Raw genomic sequence first — 25,326 nt, 5'->3', positions numbered from 1 at the left:
CCTCCCCCAGTCTAACTCAGCTCCGGGACCTGCCCCCATTCTAACAGCTCCCGGACCCTCCACCAGTCTAACAGGTCCTGGACCCTCCCCCAGTCTAACTCAGCTCACGGACCCTCCCCCAGTCTAACTCAGCTCCCGGACACTCCCCCAGTCTAACAGCTCCCGGACCCTCCCCCAGTCTAACTCAGCTCCCAGACCCTCCTCTAGTCTAACAGCTCCCGGACCCTCCCCCAGTCTAACTCAGCTCACGGACCCTCCCCCAGTGTAATAGATCCCGGACCCTCCACCAGTCTAACAGCTCAAGGACCCTCCCCCAGTCTAACTCAGCTCCCGGACCCTCCCCCAGTCTAACTCAGCTCCTAGACCCTCCCCCAGTCTATCAGCTCCCGGACACTTCCGCAGTCTAACTCAGCTTCTGGACGCTCCACCAGTCTAACTGAGCTCCCAGACCCTCACCCAGTCTAACTCAGCTCCCGGACCCTCTCCCAGTCTAACTCAGCTCACGGACCCTCCCCCAGTCTAACTTATCTCCCGGACACTGCCCCAGTCTAACAGCTCCCGGACCCTCCCCTAGTCTAACTCAGCTCCCTGACTCTCCCCCAGTGTAACTCAGCTCCCGGACCCACCCCCAGTCGAACTCAGCTCACGGACCCTCCCCCAGTCTAACTCAGCTCCCGGACCCTCCCCCAGTCTAACTCAGCTCCTGGACCCTCCCCCAGTCTAACTCAGCTCCCGGACCCTCCCCCAGTCTAACTCAGCTCCGGGACCCTTCCCCAGTCTAACACAGCTCCTGGACCCTTCCCCTGTGTAACTCAGCTCCCGGACCCTCCCCCAGACTAACTCAGCTCCCGGACCCTCCCCCAGTCTAACTCAGCTTCTGGACCCTACCCCAGTCTAACAACTCCCGGACCCTCCCCCAGTCTAACTCAGCTCCCGGACCCTCCCCCAGTCTAACTCAGCTCCCGGACCCTCCCCCAGTCTAACTCAGCACCCGGACCTTCCCCCAGTCAAACTGAGCTCCCGGAACCTCCCCAAGTCAAACAGCTCACGGACCCTCCCCCAGTCTAACTCAGCTCCCGGACCCTCCCTCAGTCTAACTAAGCACCCGGACGCTCCGCCAGTCTAACTCAGATCCCGGAACCTCCCCCAGTCGAACAGCTACCGGAGCCTTCACCAGTCTAACAGCTCCCGGACCCGCCCCCAGTCTAACAGCTCCCGGACCCGCCCCCAGTCTAACGAAGCTCCCGGACCCTCCCCCAGTCTAACTCAGCTCCAGACCCCTCCCCAAGTCTAAATCAGCCCCCGGATCGTCCCCCAGTCAAACTCAGCTCGCAGACCCTCCCCCAGTCTAACAGCTCCCGGACACTCCCCCAGTCTAAATCAGCTCCCGGACCCTCCCCCAGTCTAACTCAGCATCCGGACACTCCCCCAGTCTAACTCAGCTCCTGGATCCTCCCCCAGTCGAACAGCCACCGAAGCCTCCTCCAGTCTAACTCAGCTCCCGGATCCTCCCCCAGTCTAACTCAGCTCCGAGACCCTCCCCCCCGTCTACCTCAGCTCCCGGACCCTCCCCCAGTCTAACTCAGCTCCCGGACACTCCCCTAGTCTAACTCAGCTCCCGTAACCTCCCCCAGTCGAACAGCCACCGGAGCCTCCTCCTGTATAACTCATATCCCGGATCCTCCCCCAGTCAAACTCAGCTCCCGGACCCTCCCCCAGTCTAATTCAGCTCCCGGACCCTCCCCCAGTCTAACTCAGATCCCGGACCCTCCCCCAGTCTAACTCATCTCCCAGACCCTCCCCCAGTCTAACAGCTCCCGGACCCTCCCCCAGTCTAACTCAGCTCCTAGACCACCCCCCAGTCTAACAACTCCCGGACCCTCCCCCAGTCTAACAGTTCCCGGACCCTCCCCCAGTCGAAATCAGCTCCCGAAACCTCCCCCAGTCTAACTCAGCACCCGGACCCACCCCCAGTCTAACTCAGCTCCCGGACCCTCCCCCTGTGTAACACAGCTCCCGGACCCTCCCCCAGTCTAAATCAGCACCCGGACACTCGCGCAGTCTAACTCAGCTCCTGGACTTACCCCCAGTCTAACTGAGCTCCCGGAACCTCCCCAAGACGAACAGCTCACGGACCCTCCCCCAGTCTAACTCAGCTCCCGGACCCTCCCCCAGTCTAACTCAGCTCCCGGACCCTCCCCCAGTCTAACAGCTCCCGGACCCTCCCCCAGTCTAACTCAGCTCCTGGACCCTCCCCAAGTCAAACAGCTCCCGGACCCTCCCTTAGTCTAACTCAGCTCCAGACTCCTCACCAAGTCTAAATCAGCCCCAGGATCCTCCCCCAGTCCAACTCAGCTCCCGGACCCTCCCCCAGTATAACGGCTGCTGGACCCACCCCCAGTCTAACAGCTCCCGGACCCTCCCCCAGTCTAACTCAGCTCTGGGACCCGCCCCCAGTCTAACAGCTCCCGGACCCTCCACCAGTCTAACAGCTCCTGGATCCTCCCCCAGTCTAACTCAGCTCACGGACCCTCCCACAGTCTAACTCAGCTCACGGACCATCCCCCAGTCTAACTCAGCTCACGGACCCTCCCCCAGTCTAACTCAGCTCACGGACCATCCCCTAGTCTAACTCAGCTCCCGGACACTCCCCCAGTCTAACAGCTCCCGGACCCTCCCCCAGTCTAACTCAGCACCCGGACCCTCCCCCAGTCTAACTGAGCTCCCGGAACCTCCCCAAGACGAACAGCTCAGGGACCCTCCCCCAGTCTAACTCAGCACCCGGACCCTCCCCCAGTCTAACTCAGCTCCCGGACCCTCCCCCAGTCTAACAGCTCCCGGACCCTCCCCCTGTGTAACACAGCTCCCGGACTCTCCCCCAGTCTAACTCAGCACCCGGACACTCGCGCAGTCTAACTCAGCTCCTGGACCCTCCCCCAGTCTAGCTCAATACCCGGACCCTCCCCCAGTGTAACCGCTCCCGGACCCTCCCGCAGTCTAACTCAGCTCCCGGACACTCCCCCAGTCTAACTCAGCTCCCGGACACTCCCCCAGTCTAACTCAGCTCCCGGACACTCCCCCAGTCTAACTCAGCTCCCGGACACTCCCCCAGTCTAACTCAGCTCCCGGACCCTCCCCCAGTCTAACTCAGCTCCCGGACACTCCCCCAGTCTAACTCAGCTCCCGGACCCTCCCCCAGTCTAACTCAGCTCCCGGACCCTCCCCCAGTCTAACTCAGCTCCCGGCCCCTCCCCGAGTCTTACTCAGCTCCCGGACCCTCCCCCAGTCTAACTCAGCATCCGGACCCTCCCCCAGTCTAACTCAGCACCGGGACCCTCCCCCAGTCTAACTCAGCACCCGGACCCTCACCCAGTCTAACTGAGCTCCCGGAACCTCCCCAAGTCGAACAGCTCACGGACCCTTCCCCAGTCTAACTCAGCTCCCGGACGCTCCCCCAGTCTAACTCAGCTCCCGGAACCTCCCCAAGCCGAACAGCTACCGGAGCCTTCCCCAGTCTAACTCAGCTCCCGGACCTTCCCCCAGTCTAACAGCTCCCGGACCCGACCCCAGTCTAACTCAGCTCCCGGACCCTCCCCCAGTCTAACTCAGCTCCAGACCCCTCCCCAAGTCTAAATCAGCCCCAGGATCCTCCCCCAGTCTAACTCAGCACCCGGACCCTCCCCCAGCCTAACTCAGCTCCCGGACCCTCCCCCAGTCTAAATCAGCTCCCGGAACCTCCCCCAGTCTAAATCAGCACCGGGAACTTCCTCCAGTTTAAAAGCTCCCGGACCCTCCACCAGTCTAACTCAGTTCCCGGACACTCCCTCATGCTCACTCAGCTCCCAGACCCTCCCCCAGTCAAACAGCGCCCGTACCCTCCCCCAGTCTAAATCAGCTCCCGGACCCTCCCCCAGTCTAACAGCTCCTGGACCCTCCCCCAGTCGAATAGCCACAGGAGCCTCCTCCAGTCTAACTGAGCTCCCGGATCCTCCCCCAGTCTAACTGAGCTCCGAGACCCTCCCCCAGTCTAACTCAGCTACTAGACCCTCCCCCAGTCTATCAGCTCCCGGACACTCCCGCAGTCTAACTGAGCTCCCGGACCCTCCCCCAGTCTAAATCAGCTCCCGGACCCTCCCCCTGTTTAACTAAGCTCCCGGACCCTCCCCCCGTGTAACTCAGCTCCCGGACCCTCCCACAGTCTAACTGAGCTCCCGGACCCTCACCCAGTCCAACAGCTCCCGGCCCCTCCCCCAGTCTAACTCAGCTCCCGGACCCTCCTCCAGTCTAACTCAGCTTCCGGACCCTCCCCCCGTCTAACTCAGCTCCCGGACCCTCCCCCAGTCTAACTCAGCTCCAATACCTTCTCCCAGTCTAACTCAGCTCTCGGACCCTTCCCCAGTCTAACTCAGCTCCCGGACCCTCCCCCAGTCGAAAAGCTCACGGAACCTCCCCCAGTCTAACTCAGCTCCCGGACCCTCCCCCAGTCTAACTCAGCTTCCGGACCCTACCCCAGTCTAACAACTCCCAGACCCTCCCCCAGTCTAACTGAGCTCCCGGACCCTCCCCCAGTCTAACTCAGCTCCCGGACCCTCCCCCAGTCTAACTCAGCACCCGGACCCTCACCCAGTCTAAATGAGCTCCCGGAACCTCCCCAAGTCGAAAAGCTCACGGAACCTCCCCCAGTCTAACTCAGCTCCCGGACCATCCGCCAGTCTAACTCAGCTCCTGGAACCTCCCACAGTCTAACAGCTCCCGGACCCGCCCCCAGTCTAACAGCTCCCGGACCCTCCCCCAGTCTAACTCAGCTCCCGGACCCTTTTCCAGTCTAACTCAGCTCCCGGACCCTCCCCCAGTCGAACAGCTTCCGGACCCTCTCCCAGTCTAACTCAGCTCCTGGACCCTCCCCCAGTCAAACTCCGCTCCCGGACCCTCCCCCAGTCTAACTCAGCTCCCGGACTCTCCCCCAGTCTAACCGCTCCCAGACCCTCTCCCAGTCTAACTCAGCCCCCGGACCCTCCCCCAGTCTAACAGCTCACGGACCCTCCTCCAGTCTAACTCAGCTTCCGGACCCTCCCCCAGTTTAACTAAGCTCCCGGAGCCCCCCCCCCCAGTTTAACTAAGGTCCCGGACCCTCCCCCAGTCTAACTCAGCTCCCGGACTCTCCCCCAGTCTAACCGCTCCCAGACCCTCTCCCAGTCTAACTCAGCCCCCGGACCCTCCCCCAGTCTAACAGCTCCCGGACCCTCCCCCTGTCTAACTCAGCTCCCGGACCCTCCCTCAGTCTAACTCAGCTCCCGGACCCTCCCCCTGTCTAACTCAGCTCCCGGACCCTCCCCCTGTCTAACTCAGCTCCCGAACCCTCCCCCAGTGTAACTCAGCTCCCGGACCCTCCCCCAGTCAAACTCCGCTCCCGGACCCTCCCCCTGTCTAACTCAGCTCCCGGACCCTCCCTCAGTCGAACTCAGCTCCCGGACCCTCCCCCTGTCTAACTCAGCTCCCGGACCCTCCCCCATTCTAACTCAGCTCCCGGACCCTCCCCCATTCTAACTCAGCTCCCGGACCCTCCCCCATTCCAGCTCAGCTCCCGGACCCTCCCCCTGTCTAACTCAGCTCCCGGACCCTCCCCCAGTCTAACTCAGCTCCCGGACCCTCCCCCATTCTAACTCATCTCCCGGACCCTCCCCCTGTCTAACTCAGCTCCCGGACCCTCCCCCTGTCTAACTCAGCTCCCGGACCCTCCCCCTGTCTAACTCAGCTCCCGGACCCTCCCCCTGTCTAACTCAGCTCCCGGACCCTCCCCCTGTCTAACTCAGCTCCCGGACCCTCCCCCTGTCTAACTCAGCTCCCGCACCCTCCCCCTGTCTAACTCAGCTCCCGAACCCTCCCCCAGTCTAACTCAGTTGACCCGGACCCTCACCCAGTCTAACTCAGCTCCCGGAACCTCCTCCAGTCTAACTCAGCTCCTGGACCCTCCCCGAGTCTAACTCAACACCCGGACCCTCCTCCCGTCTAACTCAGCTCCCGGAATCTCCCCCAGTCTAACTCAGCTCCCGGAATCTCCCTCAGTCTAAATCAGCTCCAGACCCCTCCCCAAGTCTAAATCAGCCCCAGGATCCTCCCCCAGTCGAAATCAGCTCCCGGACCCTCCGCCAGTCTAACACAGCGCCCGGACCCTCCCCCAGTCTAAATCAGCTCCCGGAACCTCCCCCAGTATAACGGCTGCTGGACCCTCCCCCGGTCTAACTCAGCACCGGGACCCTCCTCCAGTTTAAAAGCTCCCGGACCCTCCCCCAGTCTAACTCAGTTCCCGGACCCTCCCCCAGTCAAACCCAGCTCCCGGACCCGCCCCCAGTCTAACTCAGCTCCCAGACCCTCCCCCAGTCTCACTCAGCACCCGGACCCACCCCCAGTCTAACTCAGCACCCGGACCCTCCCCCAGTCTAACTGAGCTCCTGGACCCTCCCCCAGTCGAACAGCCACCGGAGCCTCCTCCAGTCTAACTCAGGTCCCGGAACCTCCCCCAGTCGAACAGCCACCGGAGCCTCCTCCAGTCTAACTCAGCTCCCGGATCCTCCCCCAGTCTAATTCAGCTCCCGGACCCTCCCCCAGTCTAACTCAGCTCCTGGACCCTCCCCCAGTCTAACTCACCTTCCGGACACTCCCCCAGTCTAACTCAGCGCCCGGACCCTCCCCCCGTCTAACTCAGCTCCCGGACCCTCCTCCAGTCTAACTCAGCTCCTGGACCCTCCCCCAGTCTAACTCAGCTCCCGGACCTTCCCCCAGTCTAACTCAGCTCCCGGACCCTCCGCCAGTCTAATTCAGCTCCCGGACCCTCCCCCAGTCGAACTCAGCTCCCAGACCCTCCCCCAGTCTAACACAGCTCCCGGACCCTCCCCCAGTCTAATTCAGCTCCCGGAACCTCTCCCAGTCTAACTCAGCTCCCGGACCCTCCCCCAATCTAATTTACCTCCCGGACACTGCCCCAGTCTAACATCTCCCTGAACCTCCCCCAGTCTAACTCACCTCCCGGACCTTCCCCCAGTCTAACTCAGCTCTCGGACCCACCCCCAGTGTAACAGCTCCCGGACCCTCCCCCTGTCTAACTCAGCTCCTGGACCCTCCCCCAGTCTAACTCAACACCCGGACCCTCCCCCAGTGTAACCGCTCCCAGACCCTCCCCCAGTCTAACTCAGCTACCGGAGCCTCCCCCAGTGTAACACAGCTCCACGACACTCCCCCAGTCTAACTCAGCTCCCGGACCCTCCCCCAGTTTAACTCAGCTCCCGGACCCTCCCATAGTCTCACTCAGCTCCCGGACCCTCCCCCAGTCTAACTCAGCTACCGGACCCTCCCATAGTCTCACTCAGCTCCCGGACCCTCCCCCAGTCTAACTCAGCTACCGGACCCTCCCCCAGTTTAACTCAGCTCCCGGACCCTCCGCCAGTCTAACTCAGCTCCCGGACACTCCCCCAGTTTAACTCAGCTCCCGGATCCTCCCCCAGTCTAACTCAGCTCCCGGACCCTCCCCCAGTGTAACTCAGCTCCCGGAACCTCCCCCTGTCTAACTCAGCTCCCGGACCCTCCCTCTGTCTAACTCAGCTCCCGGACCCTCCCTCAGTCTAACTCAGCTCCCGGACCCTCCCCCTGTCTAACTCAGCTCCCGGACCCTCCCCCTGTCTAACTCAGCTCCCGAACCCTCCCCCAGTGTAACTCAGCTCCCGGACCCTCCCCCAGTCTAACTCAGCTCCTGGACCCTCCCCCAGTCTAACTCACCTTCCGGACACTCCCCCAGTCTAACTCACCTTCCGGACACTCCCCCAGTCTAACTCAGCGCCCGGACCCTCCCCCAGTCTAACTCAGCTCCCGGACCCTCCTCCAGTCTAACTCAGCTCCCGGACCCTCCCCCAGTCTAACTCAGCTCCCGGACCTTCCCCCAGTCTAACTCAGCTCCCGGACCCTCCGCCAGTCTAATTCAGCTCCCGGAACCTCTCCCAGTCTAACTCAGCTCCCGGACCCTCCCCCAATCTAATTTACCTCCCGGACACTGCCCCAGTGTAACATCTCCCTGAACCTCCCCCAGTCTAACTCACCTCCCGGACTCTCCCCCAGTCTAACTCAGCTCTCGGACCCACCCCCAGTGTAACAGCTCCCGGACCCTCCCCCTGTCTAACTCAGCTCCTGGACCCTCCCCCAGTCGAACTCAGCACCCGGACCCTCGCGCAGTCGAACTCAGCTCCTGGACCCTCCCCCAGTCTAACTCAACACCCGGACCCTCCACCAGTGTAACCGCTCCCAGACCCTCCCCCAGTCTAACTCAGCTACCGGAGCCTCCCCCAGTGTAACACAGCTCCACGACACTCCCCCAGTCTAACTCAGCTCCCGGAGCCTCCCTCAGTCTAAATCAGCTCCCAGACCCTCCCCCAGTCTAACTCAGCTCCCGGACCCTCCCCCAGTCTAACTCAGCTCCCGGACCCTCCCCCAGTATAAATCAGCTCCCGGACCCTCCCTCAATATAACGGCTGCTGGACCCTCCCCCAGTCTAACTCAAATACCGGACCCTCCCCCAGTCTAACTCAGCTCCTGGAACCTCCCCCACTTTAACTAAGCTCCCGGACCCGCCCCCAGTTTAACTAAGCTCGCGGACCCTCCCCCTGTCTAACTCAGCTCCCGGACCCTCCCCCAGTCTAACTAAGCTCCCGGACCCTTCCCCAGTCTAACAGCTCCCGGACCCTCCCCCAGTCTAACTCACCTTCCGGACACTCCCCCAGTCTAACTCAGCGCCCGGACCCTCCCCCAGTCTAACTCAGCTCCCGGACCCTCCCCCAGTATAAATCAGCTCCCGGACCCTCCCTCAATATAACGGCTGCTGGACCCTCCCCCAGTCTAACTCAAATACCGGACCCTCCCCCAGCCTAACTCAGCTCCTTGAACCTCCCCCACTTTAACTAAGCTCCCAGACCCTCCCCCAGTTTAACTAAGCTCCGGGACCCTCCCTCAGTCTAACTCAGCACCCGGCCCCACCTCCAGTTAAAAAGCTCCCGGACCCGCCCCCAGTTTAACTAAGCTCCCGGACCCACCCCCTGTCTAACTCAGCTCCCGGACCCTCCCCCAGTCTAACTAAGCTCCCGGACCCTCCCCCAGTCTAACAGCTCCCGGACCCTCCCCCAGTCTAACTCAGCTCCCGGACCCTCCCCCATTCTAACTCAGCTCCCGGACCCTCCCCCATTCTAACTCAGCTCCCGGACCCTCCCCCAGTCTAACTCAGCTCCCGGACCCTCCCCCAGTCGAACAGCTTCCGGACCCTCCTCCAGTCTAACTCAGCTCCCGGACCCTCCCCCAGTCTAACTCAGCTCCCACACCCTCCCCCAGTCGAACAGCTCCCGGACCCTCCCCCCGTCTAACTCAGCTCCCAGACCCTCCTGCAGTCTAACAGCTCCCGGACCCTCCCCCAGTCTAATTCAGCTCCCAGACCCTCCCCCAGTCTAACAGCTCCCGGACTCTCCCCAAGTCAAACAGCTACTGGACCCTCCCCCAGTTTAACTATGCTCCCGGACCCTCCCCCAGTTTAACTCAGCTCCCGGACCCTCCCCCTGTCTAACTCAGCTCCCCGAACCTCCCCCAGTTTAACTCAGCTCCCGGACCCTCCCCCAGTTTAACTAAGCTCCCGGACCCTCCCCCATTCTAACTCAGCTCCCGGACCCTCCCCCGGTCTAACTCAGCTCCTGGACCCTCCCCCAGTTTAACTAAGCTCCCGGACCCTCCCGCATTCTAACTCTGCTCCCGGACCCACCCCCAGTCTAACTAAGCTCCCGGACCCTCCCCCATTCTAACTCTGCTCCTGGACCCTCCCCCAGTCTAACTCTGCTCCCGGGCCCTCCCCCCAGTCTAACTCTGCTCCCGGACCTTCCCCCAGTCTAACTAAGCTCCTGGACCCTCCCCCAGTTTAACTAAGCTCCCGGACCCTTCCCCAGTCTAACTCAGCTCCCAGACCCTCCCCCAGTTTAACTAAGCTCCCAGACTCTCCCCCAATCTAACTCAGCTCCTGGACCCTCCCCCAGTCTAACAGCTCCCGGACCCTCCCCCAGTCTAACTCAGCTCCCGGACCCTGCCCCGGTCTAACTCAGCTCCCGGAGCCTCCCCCAGTCGAACAGCTTCCGGACCCTCTCCCAGTCTAACTCAGCTCCTGGACCCTCCCCCAGTCAAACTCCGCTCCCGGACCCTCCCCCAGTCTAACTCAGCTCCCGGACTCTCCCCCAGTCTAACCGCTCCCAGACCCTCTCCCAGTCTAACTCAGCTCCCGGACCCTCCACCAGTCTAACAGCTCACGGACCCTCCTCCAGTCTAACTCAGCTCCCGGACCCTCCCCCACTTTAACTAAGCTCCCAGACCCTCCCCCAGTTTAACTAAGGTCCCGGACCCTCCCCCAGTCTAACTCAGCTCCCGGACCCTCCCCCTGTCTAACTCAGCTCCCGGACCCTCCCCCTGTCTAACTCAGCTCCCGGACCCTCCCTCAGTCTAACTCAGCTCCCGGACCCTCCCCCTGTCTAACTCAGCTCCCGGACCCTCCCCCTGTCTAACTCAGCACCCGAACCCTCCCCCAGTGTAACTCAGCTCCCGGACCCTCCCCCTGTCTAACTCAGCTCCCGGACCCTCCCTCAGTCTAACTCAGCTCCCGGACCCTCCCCCTGTCTAACTCAGCTCCCGGACCCTCCCCCTGTCTAACTCAGCTCCCGGACCCTCCCCCAGTGTAACTCAGCTCCTGGACCGTCCCCCTGTCTAACTCATCTCCCGGACCCTCCCCCTGTCTAACTCAGCTCCCGGACCCTCCCCCAGTGTAACTCAGCTCCCGGACCCTCCCCCTGTCCAACTCAGCTCCCGGACCCTCTCCCACTCTAACTCTGCTCTATGTAAAATGAACCTGTGCTCCTCTGATTAAGTCAATTTCTGATGGTCACAGGATTTAGGAGGACATTCTTTCCACAGTGAGAAAGAGTAACTGAGAAAGAAAATATTGATACATTTGAAGTGATGCTTAAATGGGTGAGAGAAAAATTGAGCATTATTGGGACAGGTAGGAATAGGTACTTGGAGTGAGTGAAGGGTTGCGGAGTGAACATTGACATGGAACATTGGGTCACACAGCCTATTTCGGTGCTCTAGAAATGGTTGAAGATGAGTAAATATAACGAAACCTACAAAACAGGAGGTACAGGCCCGAAAGCTGCCACCAGTAGGCAGTAAAAGAGTAGATACCATCCTGAAGGAAGGAATAAACTGTTTTTTATGATGTGCTCAGTCCATTAATTTTACAGGTCCCTCCCACTAATGTTACGTGTGACCCTTCTCATTCTCTAACTCCACACCTGCAATAACAATGCATTTAATTATTTTCAGGAATTATTTCCTTTGCTTAAAGTTCATATCAGAAATTTTGGAGAGTAACCGATTCATCCAAATGAATTGTAAAACAAACAAGCCTCACAGTAACATTCAAGCTGCAGCGTCTGCCAGACAAATAGACCCATTGTGTTGGGCTCGAGTGACAGCACAGCTGGAATTTTAAAGGATTAATATCTAGAAGATGTCAGAGTGATCTTGTGATTTCATAATGAACCCAAACAAGTTTTGGGACAATGTAAACATATTGATTTGGCAGAAGGGACAGATTATAAAAGCCTAAAGGTATATGTTTAAATTATGAACTAGGCTGTGTGGAATGAGTGCATTTTCTCATCAAATTATTAATCATGCATTTTGGAAGGCTGTTGTACTGAGTCAGCAAGCTGGGGTGGGGGGGGCGGGTGGGGAGGGGGTGGTGGAGGTGGGGGGTGGGGGAGAACGGTTGGGCGGGGGGTGGTGCGCAATGGGGTGGGGGTGGGGTGGAATTGCTTATTAACCTGCAAATCCTTGCAACCCACAGACCAATGTCAGGCACTAAGAGTGGGAGAGATTCCTGGTCAGCCCTGTGATGGAATGAAAGTTGCAGCCTTGACCATCACTATTCCTTGCTCTACACTAGCTGCGTGTAAAAGTGCAACTCGGTCTCTGAGTAAACCCCGGGATAATTTACCCCACCCCTGGGGATAACCTATCCCTCCCCCTCCCCACTCCAGGATAATCCACTCCTACTGTGATCTGAACATCGAAATCCATTTACGAACCACATTTGAATGTTGGTCAAAAGTAGAAAATGGACTTGGGATCTTCAGCTGGAAAACGAAAAAAAAGCCTTGCATTTATATAACCCCTTTCATGACCTTAGGATGTCTCAAAGTGCTTTACAGCCACATCTTGAAGTGTAGTCACTGTTGTAATGTAGGAAACGCGGCAGCCAATTTGTGCACAGCAAGCTCCCACAAACAGTGATAATGATTTCTGTGATGTTAATTGAAAGACAAATATTGGTTGGGTCACTGGGGGTAACTCCCCTGCTCTTTGAAACAGTGCAATGGGATCTTTTACAGTTACCGGAGAGATCAGCCAAGGCCTCAGTCTCATCTGAAGGAAGGTATTGTCCGATTGTGCAGCACTCCTACAACACCACACGGGCGAGGCATCATTAGATTCTTCATGCTCAAGTCTGTAGACTGGGAATTGAACTCACAGCCTCTGACTCAGAGACAACTGTGCTACCAATTGCACCACAGCTGACACTCTAGTGTGGATAACTAGTAAAACAACAGCAAACACAACCCAAAATTAACTAGTGCACAATATATAAATCCATCCTTCAGATATTCCCTGCAGGTTTACGCTGATGAACTAATCATCCTGTGTCCCAAAACTTCTCTTCAAGTGCTGGTGATATTCTCTTACCTGAGGTCCTTGTTCAGTTTTCGGATCGAAAGGATTACCCACCACTCGTCTTTTGACCCGTTCTACACTGCGGCGAATGAACTCCTCGTAGATTGGTTCCTCGACAAATATTCGAGCAGCAGCAGTGCAGCACTGCCCTTGGTTAAAGAAAGCTCCCTGTGAGGCACAGTCAACTGCCAGAGCCACTGGGCAAAGGAAAAACAATGTGTTTCAGAATGATGGTGCTACTCACTGCATAGGCTATTTGAAAACACCAGTACCAGAAATTTCCTCAGGGCTTCTCCCGTTCCGCTGACACTGTGCTGCCTGAAGTACAGTGGAAACAATCTTTAAAAGAGTTACGACAATGGAACAAAAGCAGCTCTGAGGAAATTCCCAGTCTGAGAGATTCCATCACTCCTTGGACCTCTTACTTCAAGCACAGCTCCAAGTCTGGGCCTTTTGGTTCTTCCATTCATGATGCTGGGCCTCTCCTTTTGGATAAAGTGCCAGTATTAAGTCTAGATCTCTCAGTTGGAGCACAGCACCAGGTCTGGGTCATCTACCCACAAGTGAGGCCCTCTCAGCTCAGATGCTGGGTTCTGAGCCTCTCTGTTCCAGTGTTTGCTGATCACAGTTTCAACTCTTGGCCAGAAAACTGGCTCAGATAATTTCTAGGCCATTGTGCCCAGTTTCAGGCCTCTACTTTTAGGAAGGATATCAAGGCCATAGTGATGGGGAGGGATCGATTCACTAAAATAATCCCAATGTGACAGACTTTAGGTATGAGGTGAGACCAGAGAAACTGGGGTTCTTTACAATAGAACAGAGAAGGTAAAGAAACATTGGGATTCAAAACAATGAAATGTTTTGATGAGAGAAGTCAGGAAAATTACTGACACTGGTCAGTGAGTTAATTATTTCAGATAACCACCAAAAAAACAGAGGGAGTGACGAGAGAAATCTTTTTGTGCAGAGTCCAAGGATATGGAATCAATGATCAGAAACAGAGGAAGCAGCAGCGATAACAACTCTGAAAAGGGAAATGAATAAATATTGGATTTTATATAGAGGTACGGGGAGAGAGCAGGCGATTGGGATTGAGAAGGGAACACATTTTGTTTCACCTCCACCTGTACAGCACCACGAACATTAAAGATCTTCAAGTACAAAACATCCCAAACTCTTCCAAACCACATCATTTCAGAGAAAAACCAGGAAACAAATTGCTAGCATAACAGCAAATAAAGGTTGGAAAAGACTGGCCACATTGACAGTAACGCCGACAACACTGCAGTAAAACTCAAATATAGTTCTGTCCGAGTCCAACTGCCTGGAATCTTTGGGTGAAATATTCTGCCCTTACATTAGCAACATGGAGTTGGGATCATTTCCAGATGTTGATCCCACTTTGCCTGTCAGGGTGCCTGCCTGGGAGATATTCCTGGAGATGGTTATTTAAGAAGCTGCTTCCAGCTCCACCATCAATGAAGGATGGTGGACAAATCCCTGAGGCTGCAGATCTGACCAGAGGATGGACGCTGTCACCGTCAGAGGGGAACACAGGACACCTCCATCTTGAGGCACCCTCTAAAGAGGTTAGATCTCAATAAAAACCCTCTGGTCACAGGGGAATCCATTCTACACAATGCCCGATAGCAGCAGCTGTGGCGCATTGAAGGCTGAGGCTTCAGTGGGGGTGAGGAGGCCTCGTGTTGCTCCCAGGCCAGATGTTTTCAGCTAGTTTCCTGATCATGTCCTCAGTGGGGGGCCCATCCTGGCACATCCCCAATCAGCACAAAAACGGGCATTTAATTATATAGATTGGCTACCAGGTTGCTGCTACAGGGCCGGTAACCTGGTACAGATACTCAACGCCCAGAGGCAGGAAGGCACCAGGTCACTGACCTGACAGTTCCAGTTCAGACCCTCGTTCTGTGGGACCAGGAAGAATTTACCTACAGAATCTGAGAATGGTTACAGCACAGAAGGAGGCCATTCATCCCATCATGTCTGTGCTAGCATTCTGCAAGAACAACTCAGCTTGTTCCCCTCCCCTGGGTCACCCTCCCCTGCACCTCGCCTGGGTCCTCCTCCTCCTCTTCCCTCCCCCACCCTTTCCCCGAGTCTCCCACCACCCCCCCTCCCACTCCACCCCCCAGGTCCCCCTCCTCCGCCCTTCCCACGGGTACCACTCCCCCAACCCTTCCCCCGTGTTCCACTCCCCCAGGTCCCCCTCCTCCACCCTTCCCCCGTGTTCCACTCCCCCAGGTCCCATTCCCCCGCCCATCTCCCGGGTCCCACTTGTCCAGCTTTCCCCCAGGTCCCCTACGCCCGGGTCCCACCCCATCGCCCTTCCTGCACCCCCCTCCCGGGTCCCACTCCATCGCCCTTCCTGCACCCCCCTCCCGGGTCCCACTCCATAGCCCTTCCCGCCTCCCCCCACCGGGTCCCAATCCACCTCCCTCCCCCCCAGTTCCCATTCCCCCAGGCTATCCCCAGTTCCCATTCCCCTGGTCCCTCTCCCTGCCCACCCCCCAGGTCACACTCGCCCCAGTTCTCACTCCCCTGCCCTTCCCTCGAGCCTACAGATTTTCCCTCTTCAGGTGTTTATCCAATTATTTTTTGAGAGTAACAATTAAATCTGCCTCCAGCACTCAGGCAGTGCATTCCAGATTCCAACCACTCGCTGCATAATAAAGGCTTTCCTCATGTCACCTTTGGTCCTTTTACCAATCATCTTAAACCTGTGCCCTCTGGTTCTGGATCCTTCCACCAATGGGAACAGCTTCTCCCTGTCTGCTCTGTCCGGACCCTTCATGATTTTGAACACCTCCCTCAAATATCTCTTAACTTCTCTAAGGAGAACAACCCAGGCTCCCCCCATCTATCTATGTAACTGAAGTGTGGCTTTTAATTCACATGCACACAACCCTGCGGCTGCGAGAGGAGATTCTTCCTCTGTGACGTTTGTGAAATTCATACAAATGAAGCTGTCAAGCAAAAAAGCTGCTCTTACAGTCGGAGTCAGCGAACACAATGCAGGGGTTCTTCCCTCCCAGCTCCAGGGTCACTCTCTTCAGGTTACTATTGGACGCAGCTTCAGTGATGGACTTTCCAACCTGGCAACACAGTAAATGCAGCAACACACATGGGTCTGGGAATGACACAGAGAAGCTCATCCTCTCACTCAGAATATATCCACACATTGCTCTTGAAAACTAATAGTGCTTATAATGATTTAAAAATGGAATTTGTCCACATACTTACACATACTTATGTCACTGCATAAATATCCTCATGGTATAACCTCTATCCCAGCACTGTGTTCCAATAACACCTGTATTCTCTCTGTATATCTGTCTAACATGCAGTGCTGTGACCCAGTAAACAGTGCAGGTCGGAAGAGAACTTCCAAAGAGATTTAGACATATTGGGCTGGATTTAATGCTCCCCACTGACAGGTTTGAAGGGGGGGTTAATGGCTGGTTGGGGTGGGGGGGGTGGGGGGTGTGGGGTGTGGTGGGGGGCTTATTAAATCCAGCAGGCAGTCATCCTGTCTGCCCACCCATGCCCGCCCTCACCGATGTTTTAGCCCAGGGTCAGCGTGTCCAGTGCTTTGTATAATTCAACCCATTGGTAAACCCGGCAGATGGAGGTCAATATGGAGATGTATGAAGTCATCCATTTTGTATCTGAGAAAGAGGAATTGTAATTTGATCTGAATGATTAGGGGCTAGAAACATTGGAGCACCAGAGAAACTCAATTGCCCGTACACAAAAAATCACTAAAAACTAGTGAACAGGGAGATAATGTGATCAAAAATTATCATGGAATGCCAGCATTTATCTATATGGGGTGGGGGGTGGGGGAGGTGGGTGAGGGTGGAGAGGCAGTGGGGGAGGTGTGGGTAGGGACTGGAATACAAGGGGATGGAAGTTATGTTATACACGTACTGAGCTCTGCTTAGACCCCACCTGGGGAACTGCATTCAGGAAAGATAGATGGGCTTTGGCAGTAGGAAGCAGTGCAGCTTCAGCAGGATATCAGGGTTAAAGGGGTTAAATTATGAGGACATCTTGCATTAGCTTTGCTCATATTCTCTTGAGTACAAGGGATTGAGGAGGGATTAAATCAAGAAGCTTAAAATGATAAAGGAATTCAAGAGCAAAGATACCGAGAAACTTTCATCTATTGGAGGAATCTAGAACTAAAGCTGCATAATCTTAAAATTGCAACTAGGCCATTTTAGGAGATACATTCCTGACTTGGATGGAGGGACTGGCTGTATTGTAGCCAAATCTGCTGACCACGCAAGGGTAGGCGGGAAGAAAGTTGTGAGGAGGATACAAAGAGTATGCAAAGGGATCTAGACAGGTTAAGTGAGTGGGAAAATATTTGCCAGATGAAGTCTAATGTGGGAAAAGTGTGAGGTTGTCCACTTTGGCAGGAAGAATAGTCAAGCAGAATATTATTTAAATGGAGAGAGACTGCAGAATGCAACAGCACAGAGGGATCTGGGTGTCTTTTAGATGAAACACAAAAAGTTTGCTTGCAGGTACAGTGAGTAATTAGGAAGGTAAATGGAATGTTGGCCTTTATTGCAAAAGGAATGGAGTATAAGGGTAGGGAAATCTTGAAACAACTGCACAGAGCAATGGTGAGGCTGCAACTAGGATATTGCATACAGTTTTTGCCTCCTCAGTTAAGGAGAGATATGACAGAGCACTGTTTCAGATAAAGGGGTCTCCAATATAAGACGAAGATGAGGAGGAATTTCTTCTCTCAGACGGTTGTTAATCTTTGGAATTCTCCCCCCACCCCAAGAGAGCAGTGGAAGCTGGATCATTGAATATATTTAAGGCTGAGTTAGATAAATTTTTGATCAGTAAGGGTGTCAAGGATTATTGGGGGTGGGGGGCGGGGTAGGCATGAAAGTGGAATTGAGGCCACCATCATCCTATTGAATAGCAAAGCAGGTTCAGGGGGCTGAATGCCCTACTCCTGCTCCTATTTCTAATGTTAATGGGAGGTATGCTGTAGTGGTATTGTCACTGGACTAGCAACCCAGAGACCCAGGCTAATGCTCTGGGGACAGGGGTTCAAATCTCACAGCAGCTGGTGGAATTTAAATTAAATTAATAAATCTAGAATCAAAGGCTAGTCTCAGTGATAGTGTCCATGAAACCATTGCCAAGTGTTGTAAAAACCCATCTGGCCCTTTAGGGAAGGAAATCTACCACTCTTACCTGATCTGGCCTACATGTGACTCCAGACCCACAGCAATGTGGCTAACTCTGCTGCCTGAAATAGCCTAGCAAGCCACTCAGTTGTATCAAACTTCTACAAAGTCTAATAAAAAGGAATGAAACCGGACGGACCACCCGGCATTGACCTAGGTATTGGAAATGACAACGGCAAACTCAGCCCTGTCGCCCTGCAAAATCCTCCTAACATCTGAGGGCTGGTGCCAAAATTGGGAGAGCTGTCTCACAGACTAATCAAGCAATAGCCTGACATAGTCATACTCATAAAATCATACCTTGCAGATAATGTCCCAGACACCACCATCACTATCCCTGGGCAGGACAGACCCAGCACAGTGGTATACAGTCAGGAAGGAGTTGGCTTGGGAGTCCTCAACATCAACTCTGGATCCCATGAAGCCTCACAGCATCAGGTCAAACATGGGCAAGGAAACCTCCTGCTGATTACCACATATCACCACCACCCACTCAGCTGATGAATCAGTGCTCCTCCATGTTGAACATCACTTGGAAGAATAACTGAGGGTGGTAAGGGTGCAGAATGTACTCTAGATAGGGGACTTCAATGTCCACCACCAAGAGTGACTCAGTAGCAGCAATATTAACCAAGTCCTAAAGGACATAGCTGCTAGATTGGGCCTGCATCAGATGGTGAGGGAACCAACAAAAAGGGAAAATCTACTTAACCTCATCCTCACTAATCTCCCTCCCACAGATGCATCTGTCCATGACAGTATTGGTAGGAGTGACCACCTCACAGCCCTTGTGGAGATGAAGCCCACACCCATGTGGCACTGTGGGCCATCAACTGCAGCAATGTCCAATGACAATCCCACAACCAACAGATCAGATCTGAGCCCTGTCCTGCCACATCACTGCAGTCATGAATGTTGGTGAACAATTAAACAACTCACTGGAGTAGGAGGCTCCACAAATGTCCCCATCCTCAATGATGGAGGAGCCCAGCACATTTTTTAAAAATTCATTCATAGGATGTGGGCGTCACTGGCTAGACCAGCATTTATTGCCCTTGTTCAGGGTCAACCACATTGCTGTGGATCAGGAGTCACATGCAGGCCAGACCAGTTAAGGACGGTAGATTTCCTTCCTTAAAAGGCATTAGTGAACCAGATGGGTTTTTAACCACAATCAGCAATGATTTCATGGTCTTCATTGGACTTTTAATTCCAGATTTTTATTGGATACAAATTTCACCATGTGCCATGGTGGGATTTGAACCCAGGTCCCTGGAGCATTACCCTGGGTCTCTGGAATACTAGCCCAGTGACAATACCACTGTGCCACCACATCAACATCAGTGCAAAAGACAAGGTTGAAACATTTACAACTGCCATCGGCCAGAGGTGCCGAGTGGATGATCCATCTCGGCCTCCTCCATTGGTCCCCAGCATCACAGATGCCAGTCTTCAGCTAATTTGTTTCACTCCACGTGATATCAAGAAACGGCTGAAGTTTCTGGATACTGCAAAGTCTCTGGGACTTGACAACTGAAGACTTGTCCTCTAGAATTAGCCATTCCCCAAGCCAAGCTGTTCCAGTGCAGCCTCAGCACTGGCATCTACCTGGCTATGTGAAAAATTACCCAGGTAAACTCTGTACACAAAAAGTAGGACAAATTCAACCCGGCCAATTACCACCCCTTCAGCCTATTCTTGATTATCAGCAAAGTGATTAAAGGGGTCATCAGCAGTGCTATCAAGTGGCACTTGCATAGCAATAACCTGCTCACTGATGCCCAGTTTGGGTTCCGCCAGGGTCACTCAGCTCCTGACCTCATTACAGCCTTGGTCCAAACAAGGATAAAAAAGAGCTGAACTCAAGAAGTGAGGTGAGAGTGACTGCCCTTGACATCAAGGCAGCATTTGACAGAGTGTGGCATCAGGAAGCCCTAACAAAACTGAAGCCAATGGGAATTGGAGAAAACACTCTGCTGGTTGGAGTCATGCCTAGCACAAAGGAACATAGTTGTGGTTGTTGGAGGTCAATCATCTCAGTTCCAGGACATCACTGCAGGAGTTCCCCAGGGTAGTGTCCTCGGCCCAACCATTTTCAGCTGCTTCATCAATGACCTTTCTTCCGTCATAAGGTCAGAAGTGGGGATGTTCGCTGATGATTGCACAATGTCCAGCACCATTCACGACTCCTCAGATACTGAAGCAGTCCGTATCCAAATGCAGCTAGACCTGGGCAATATCCAGGCTTGGGCTGACAAGCGGCAAGTAACATTCGTGCCACACAAGTATCAGGCAATGGCCATCCCCAACAAGAGAGAATATAACCATCTCCCCTTGATATTCAATGCATTATCATCATTGAATCCCCACTGTCAACATCCTGGGGGGTTACCATTGAGCAGAAACTGTGCTGGACCAGGCACATAAACACTGTGGCTACTCGAGCAGGTTAGTGGCTGGGAATTCTGCCTGTGTAACTCACCTCCTGACTCCCTAGTGGCCATCCACCATCTATAAAGCACGAGTCAGGGGCATGGTGGCTTATCATGTAATGCTTGGCTGAGAGCCCAGAAATTCATTACTCTCGTTGAAACAGCTGAACCCCAGAGAAAACTTTGCTTGATTGACAAATGCGGCTCTCTGATCTCTGCTGTCAATTTCACAATCTTCAACTTCAGTTACTCGTCTAAGGGGTATTTTGAACAGTGGCTCCTGGGCCGTAGATAAGGGCTTGAGGGGCCACAATCCGGCCTGCTGGCCCTGGGTTGGACAGGCCTACTTTAAAGGCTCTGGGTTATTGACACTTTTATTGCCTTGTAGTGAAATAGCTTCTTTTTAAAAATAGCATAAGGTAATAAATGAATAAAAGCTTTTTTTTATACATCCTATAGGGTTCATTGGGTCTATGCAGTGTATAGTTGGTCAATGGGCATGGAGGCGCCATAGCTTGGCATAGGGGGCAAGAGGGCCATGTGGGGGTGCGGTGTATGGGGGCATTTACCGTGGCATGGAGACATGAGGAGGAGCTTTGGAACTCGCCTTTTGAAAGGTCCCCTCATGCAGACTCGGGTTCACGACCCCTGAGGGACTGTGAGCCACGGCTCTGAAAACCTGCCCAACTCCCTGAAGATTAGGGAGGAGGAGGACATGCCTCTCTCTGGAATGGAGCTGGCATGTCGGGAGTGTCAGGTGGGTACTCTTAACAGGAACTACCCTGCACCCTTCAAACGCTCTCCCGAAAATCAGACAGCCTGGGAATGGGGTCGTGGATCCTGGGATTGGGACCCGCTGCCATTTTTAAAGGGATCCTGAGTCACCCCAACTCAGCAAAAATTCAGCCCAAAGTCATTCAGATTGCAGAGCAGAAAAATAATTGTGTAACAGCTGGAGAATTCAGTATATTGGAGAAGAAGGTTAGAGGTCGTAGGAAGCTCTCTACACCGCTTAAGGATAAATGTGAGAACAGAGGAAAGTCTAGTAGGTTGCTGTGGTTGGAAGACGAAACTGTAAGGTAATGAAAATCGCTAGAATGGACTCTCCGCTTCTTGAGAATCTATCTGAATTTTCACCCTAAAATGAGCAAGAAAATTAGGCATTGCAGATTTCAAAGCCAGCCCTGGATGCTGTACCAGGTTTGTGAAGAGACAGAGGACCAAGATTTCACAGCATCTCCCAGCAGAACTTGATGACAGGCTTATTGCATTTCAGTAGTTTATTTTATTTTAAATTCATTTACGGGATGTGGGCATCGCTGGCTAGGTCAGAATTTATTGCCTGTCCCAAGTTGCCCTTGAGAAGATGCTGATGAGCTGCCTTCTTGAATCGCTGCAGTCCATGTGGTGTAGGTACACCCACAGTGCTGTTAGGAAGGGAGTTCCAGGATTTTGACCCAGTGACAGTGAAGGAACGACGATATATTTCCAAATCAGGATGGTGAGTTAACTTGGAGGGGAACCTCCAGGTGGTGGTGTTCCCATCTATCTGCTGCCCTTGTCCTTACAGATGGTAGTGGTCATGGGTTTGGAAGGTGCTGCAAATGGAGCTTTGGTAAGTTTCTGCAGTGCATCTTGTAGATGGTACACACTGCTGCTACTGTGTGTCGGTGGTGGGGGGAGTGAATGTGGATGGGGCACTAATTAAGCGGGCTGCTTTGTCCTGGATGGTGTTGAGCTTCTTCAGTGTTGTGGGAGCTGCACTCATCCAGGCAAGTGGGGGTATTCCATCACACTCTTGACTTGGGCCTTGTAGATGGTGGACAGGCTTTGGGGAGTCAGGAGGTGAGTTACTCACCACAGGATTCCTAGCCCCTGACCTGGTCTTGTAACCACAGTATTTTTATGGCTAGTCCAGTTTAGCTTTTGGTCAATGATAACACCCAGGATGTTAATAGTGGGGGATTCAGTGATGGTGATGCCATTGAACACCAAGGGGCGATGGTTAGATTCTCTCTTGTTGGAGATGGTCACTGCCTGGCACTTGTGTGGTGCGAATGTTACTTGCCACTTGTCAGCCCAAGCCTGGATATTATCCAGGTCTTGCTGCATTTGGACATGGACTGCTTCAAGAGAAAATCAGCCATTCCCAAAAGAATTAGTTATCCATGTTCACAATAAAGGATGGATGGATGAAGGTGGCTTGAAACTATGCTGAGGAAAGTTGGAGTCTCCGACCAGGAGGACTACGTTAAGAAAAATGCCTTCTCATCTGGGAGATGTTCAGATCACACCTTGTCAATAATGCTGTTGCTGAAGCTATATTGCAGAACAGTGATATTGCAGTGATTCCCGGTGCTCTAACCAGCCTTGTTCAACCGTTGGATGTCTCTCTAAATATGCCCTTCAAGGATGGAATGTAAAAAAAGTGGAATGGCTGGGCAATCGGAGGAGAGAAGACATTCACCAAGGGAGGCAGCATATGGGCTCTGACATTAGCGACCCTGTGCAAATGGGCTGTAGAGGCCTGGGCTGAAATCAGAAGGGAGATTGTTGTCAAATCAGTGAAGAAATGTGGGAGGTGGAATGCAGTTGATGGCACAGAAGATGATTATTTGTGGAACGATATGGCCGATGATAGCATGATTGCTAATGAAGGTGATGTTGATGATCCATATGATGATGCCATTCAAGAAGAAGATTGAGACGCATTTTTTGGTTCTGAAGACGAGGAGAAGGGTGATTTCTATGGATTTTAATACACGTTCAGTTCAGGCTCTGTTGTTAAGTAGTATTCTTTTTGGTACTATGAGAAAACTGAGTGAAGTTACATAAACTTGTATATGTGCCTTGTTTTTGATAAATTTAAATTTAGTGTATCTGGCTCCATGGAGGTTATTATTCATTTATAAATAAAAGTTTAATAATAAAAATACTTTTGGTTCCTTTTGGAGGCATGTTTGGCTGGAACAGTCTCCGACTCATTACTCTGCGATAGTGACGCGATGGGAGCAGATGGATTTCACCCTCTCCAAAATGTTACACATGTAAAAATTGACCCCCTACTTTTGGCCAAAAAATTTAGTCTTAGAAACTCGACTTTTACACAGGTGTATATGGTAGTTCCACCTGGGGCTGTGGTCATTTTACGGAGCGAGGGGGCTGTCACTCAGGGCGATGTTTTTCAAGCCGTGTGAAGGATGGCAGAAACCTGATTTGTGTTGGATGTAATTTGCCATTGAAATTCCTCAACGGTTTCTGCTGGTTTCCTAATTTGAGCTGAACTGGAAAAACAGTGAAATTGGCTGGAAACTCCAGGCCTGTGTGTCTTGTACCCCAGTAATGGGATGCCCCACAGCTAAGTCACACCTGACCGTGCCACTCTCTACCCATGTGTAACCCCCTCGTCTCACAGATTACACTCACTTCACCTCTCTCCTTGTCCTTCACATATCTGGGTAGGACAAGATCGAGAAGATGCATGCCTCATCATTTACAGCAGCTTCTTGTAACAGAAATAAAATCTTTACTATATCTGAACACATTACCAGAATTATGAAGCAATATCATACCTCAGTGGAACCAGTGAATGCAACTTTATCGATGTCCTTGTGACAGGCAATAGCTGCCCCAGCAGTGGGTCCATATCCTGGGACAATATTCACCACACCAGGGGGAAATGGAACCTAAAATTCACAAAATTAATATTCACATCATATTCACACTTTAGCAGATTGAAATGTCCACCATTTCCGGTCTCGAGTATGAGATAGAAAATTTCAGAATGATTTGTGTGTGGAGTGCACAAAGGAACTACAAGTATGATCTGATAGCCAGTTTCTGACGGGGAGTTTTCTCATCAGAAATTTGGGCTCACACTGGGCATGATTTTCCAGCCCACATTACAGGCAGGAGCTTCTCCATGCTAGACAGAGTTGGAGGGTTAGTCCAATAATACCAAACACATGTAATAAAATGCCTGTATTCTATGAGAATACACAGTTAGGAGTTTGGTGGAACACTCTCCTCTTTCCTGGAAGGGGGGCAGCCACAACAACATAATCTGGGACAGAGCTGTTTGTTTGGTTGGCCTCAGTTCCACTGTACACATTCTCTACCCTCATTGATCAGCAGGTCACCATGGCTGCAGTTTGTACAATTTACAAAGGATGCTTTGTAGCAGCTTGCCAAAGTTCCTTCAGTTTCATCTCCTTGTGATCTCTACTACTGAGGACAGACACAGCAATGCTGTGGAAACACCATCCCCTCCAGGTTTTGCTGCAAGTCACACTCCATCAAAAGTGGACATTTTTTCCCGTTCCTTCACCATTGTTAGGTCTAAGTTCAGGAATTCCCTAACTAGCAGCATTGTGGGAGCACCATAAGTACATGGACAACAGTGGTTCAAGAAGACAGCTCACTGGTACTTTCCCAAGGTATTTAGGGATGGATAATAAATGCTGGCCTAACCACCAATGTCCGATGTATCCATCTTGGCCAGATAATAGAATTGGCAATAATTATGAACATCATTAGAAGATAGAACTATGGAACCATAGATGTTCGCAGCAGAGAGGGAGGCCATTCAGCCAATTGTGTCTGTGCTAACACTTTGACAGAGCAACCCCATTGTCCCACTTTCTCTTGATAGCTTTGCATGTTTCTTGTTCAAATATTTGCCCAGTTTTTCCCTAAAAGACGCAATGATCTCTACCTAAAACACTCCTTGTGGCAAATTATTCCATGCTCCAACAACTGTCTAAAAATAAATTCTCCTAATCTCTCTCCTCACTACCTGCGTAATCATTTTTAAAAAGTGATCCCTCATCACTGACTCCTCTACCAGAGGAAATAAT

At 53.3% G+C, this 25,326-nt stretch overlaps 1 protein-coding gene across 1 annotated transcript in view; it reads right to left on the bottom strand.

Annotated features, from left to right (window-relative positions):
- Window positions 1-25,326, bottom strand: part of aldh1a3 (aldehyde dehydrogenase 1 family, member A3) — a 164,087-nt gene that overhangs the window by 33,571 nt on the left and 105,190 nt on the right. Inside the window, exons 7-9 of the mRNA XM_078530494.1 lie at window positions 24,043-24,156; window positions 15,815-15,917; window positions 12,817-13,001 (exon numbers count right to left, since the gene is read on the bottom strand). Coding sequence (XP_078386620.1) covers window positions 12,817-13,001; window positions 15,815-15,917; window positions 24,043-24,156 — 402 coding nt within the window. The remainder of the gene's footprint in view (window positions 1-12,816; window positions 13,002-15,814; window positions 15,918-24,042; window positions 24,157-25,326) is intronic.

The sequence above is a fragment of the Cetorhinus maximus genome, chromosome 26 (assembly GCF_964194155.1).
Source record: "Cetorhinus maximus chromosome 26, sCetMax3.hap1.1, whole genome shotgun sequence".
Lineage (NCBI taxonomy): Eukaryota > Metazoa > Chordata > Chondrichthyes > Lamniformes > Cetorhinidae > Cetorhinus > Cetorhinus maximus.
The sequence above is the reverse complement of the archived record's forward strand: the minus strand, read 5'-3'. Positions and strand labels throughout refer to the sequence as shown.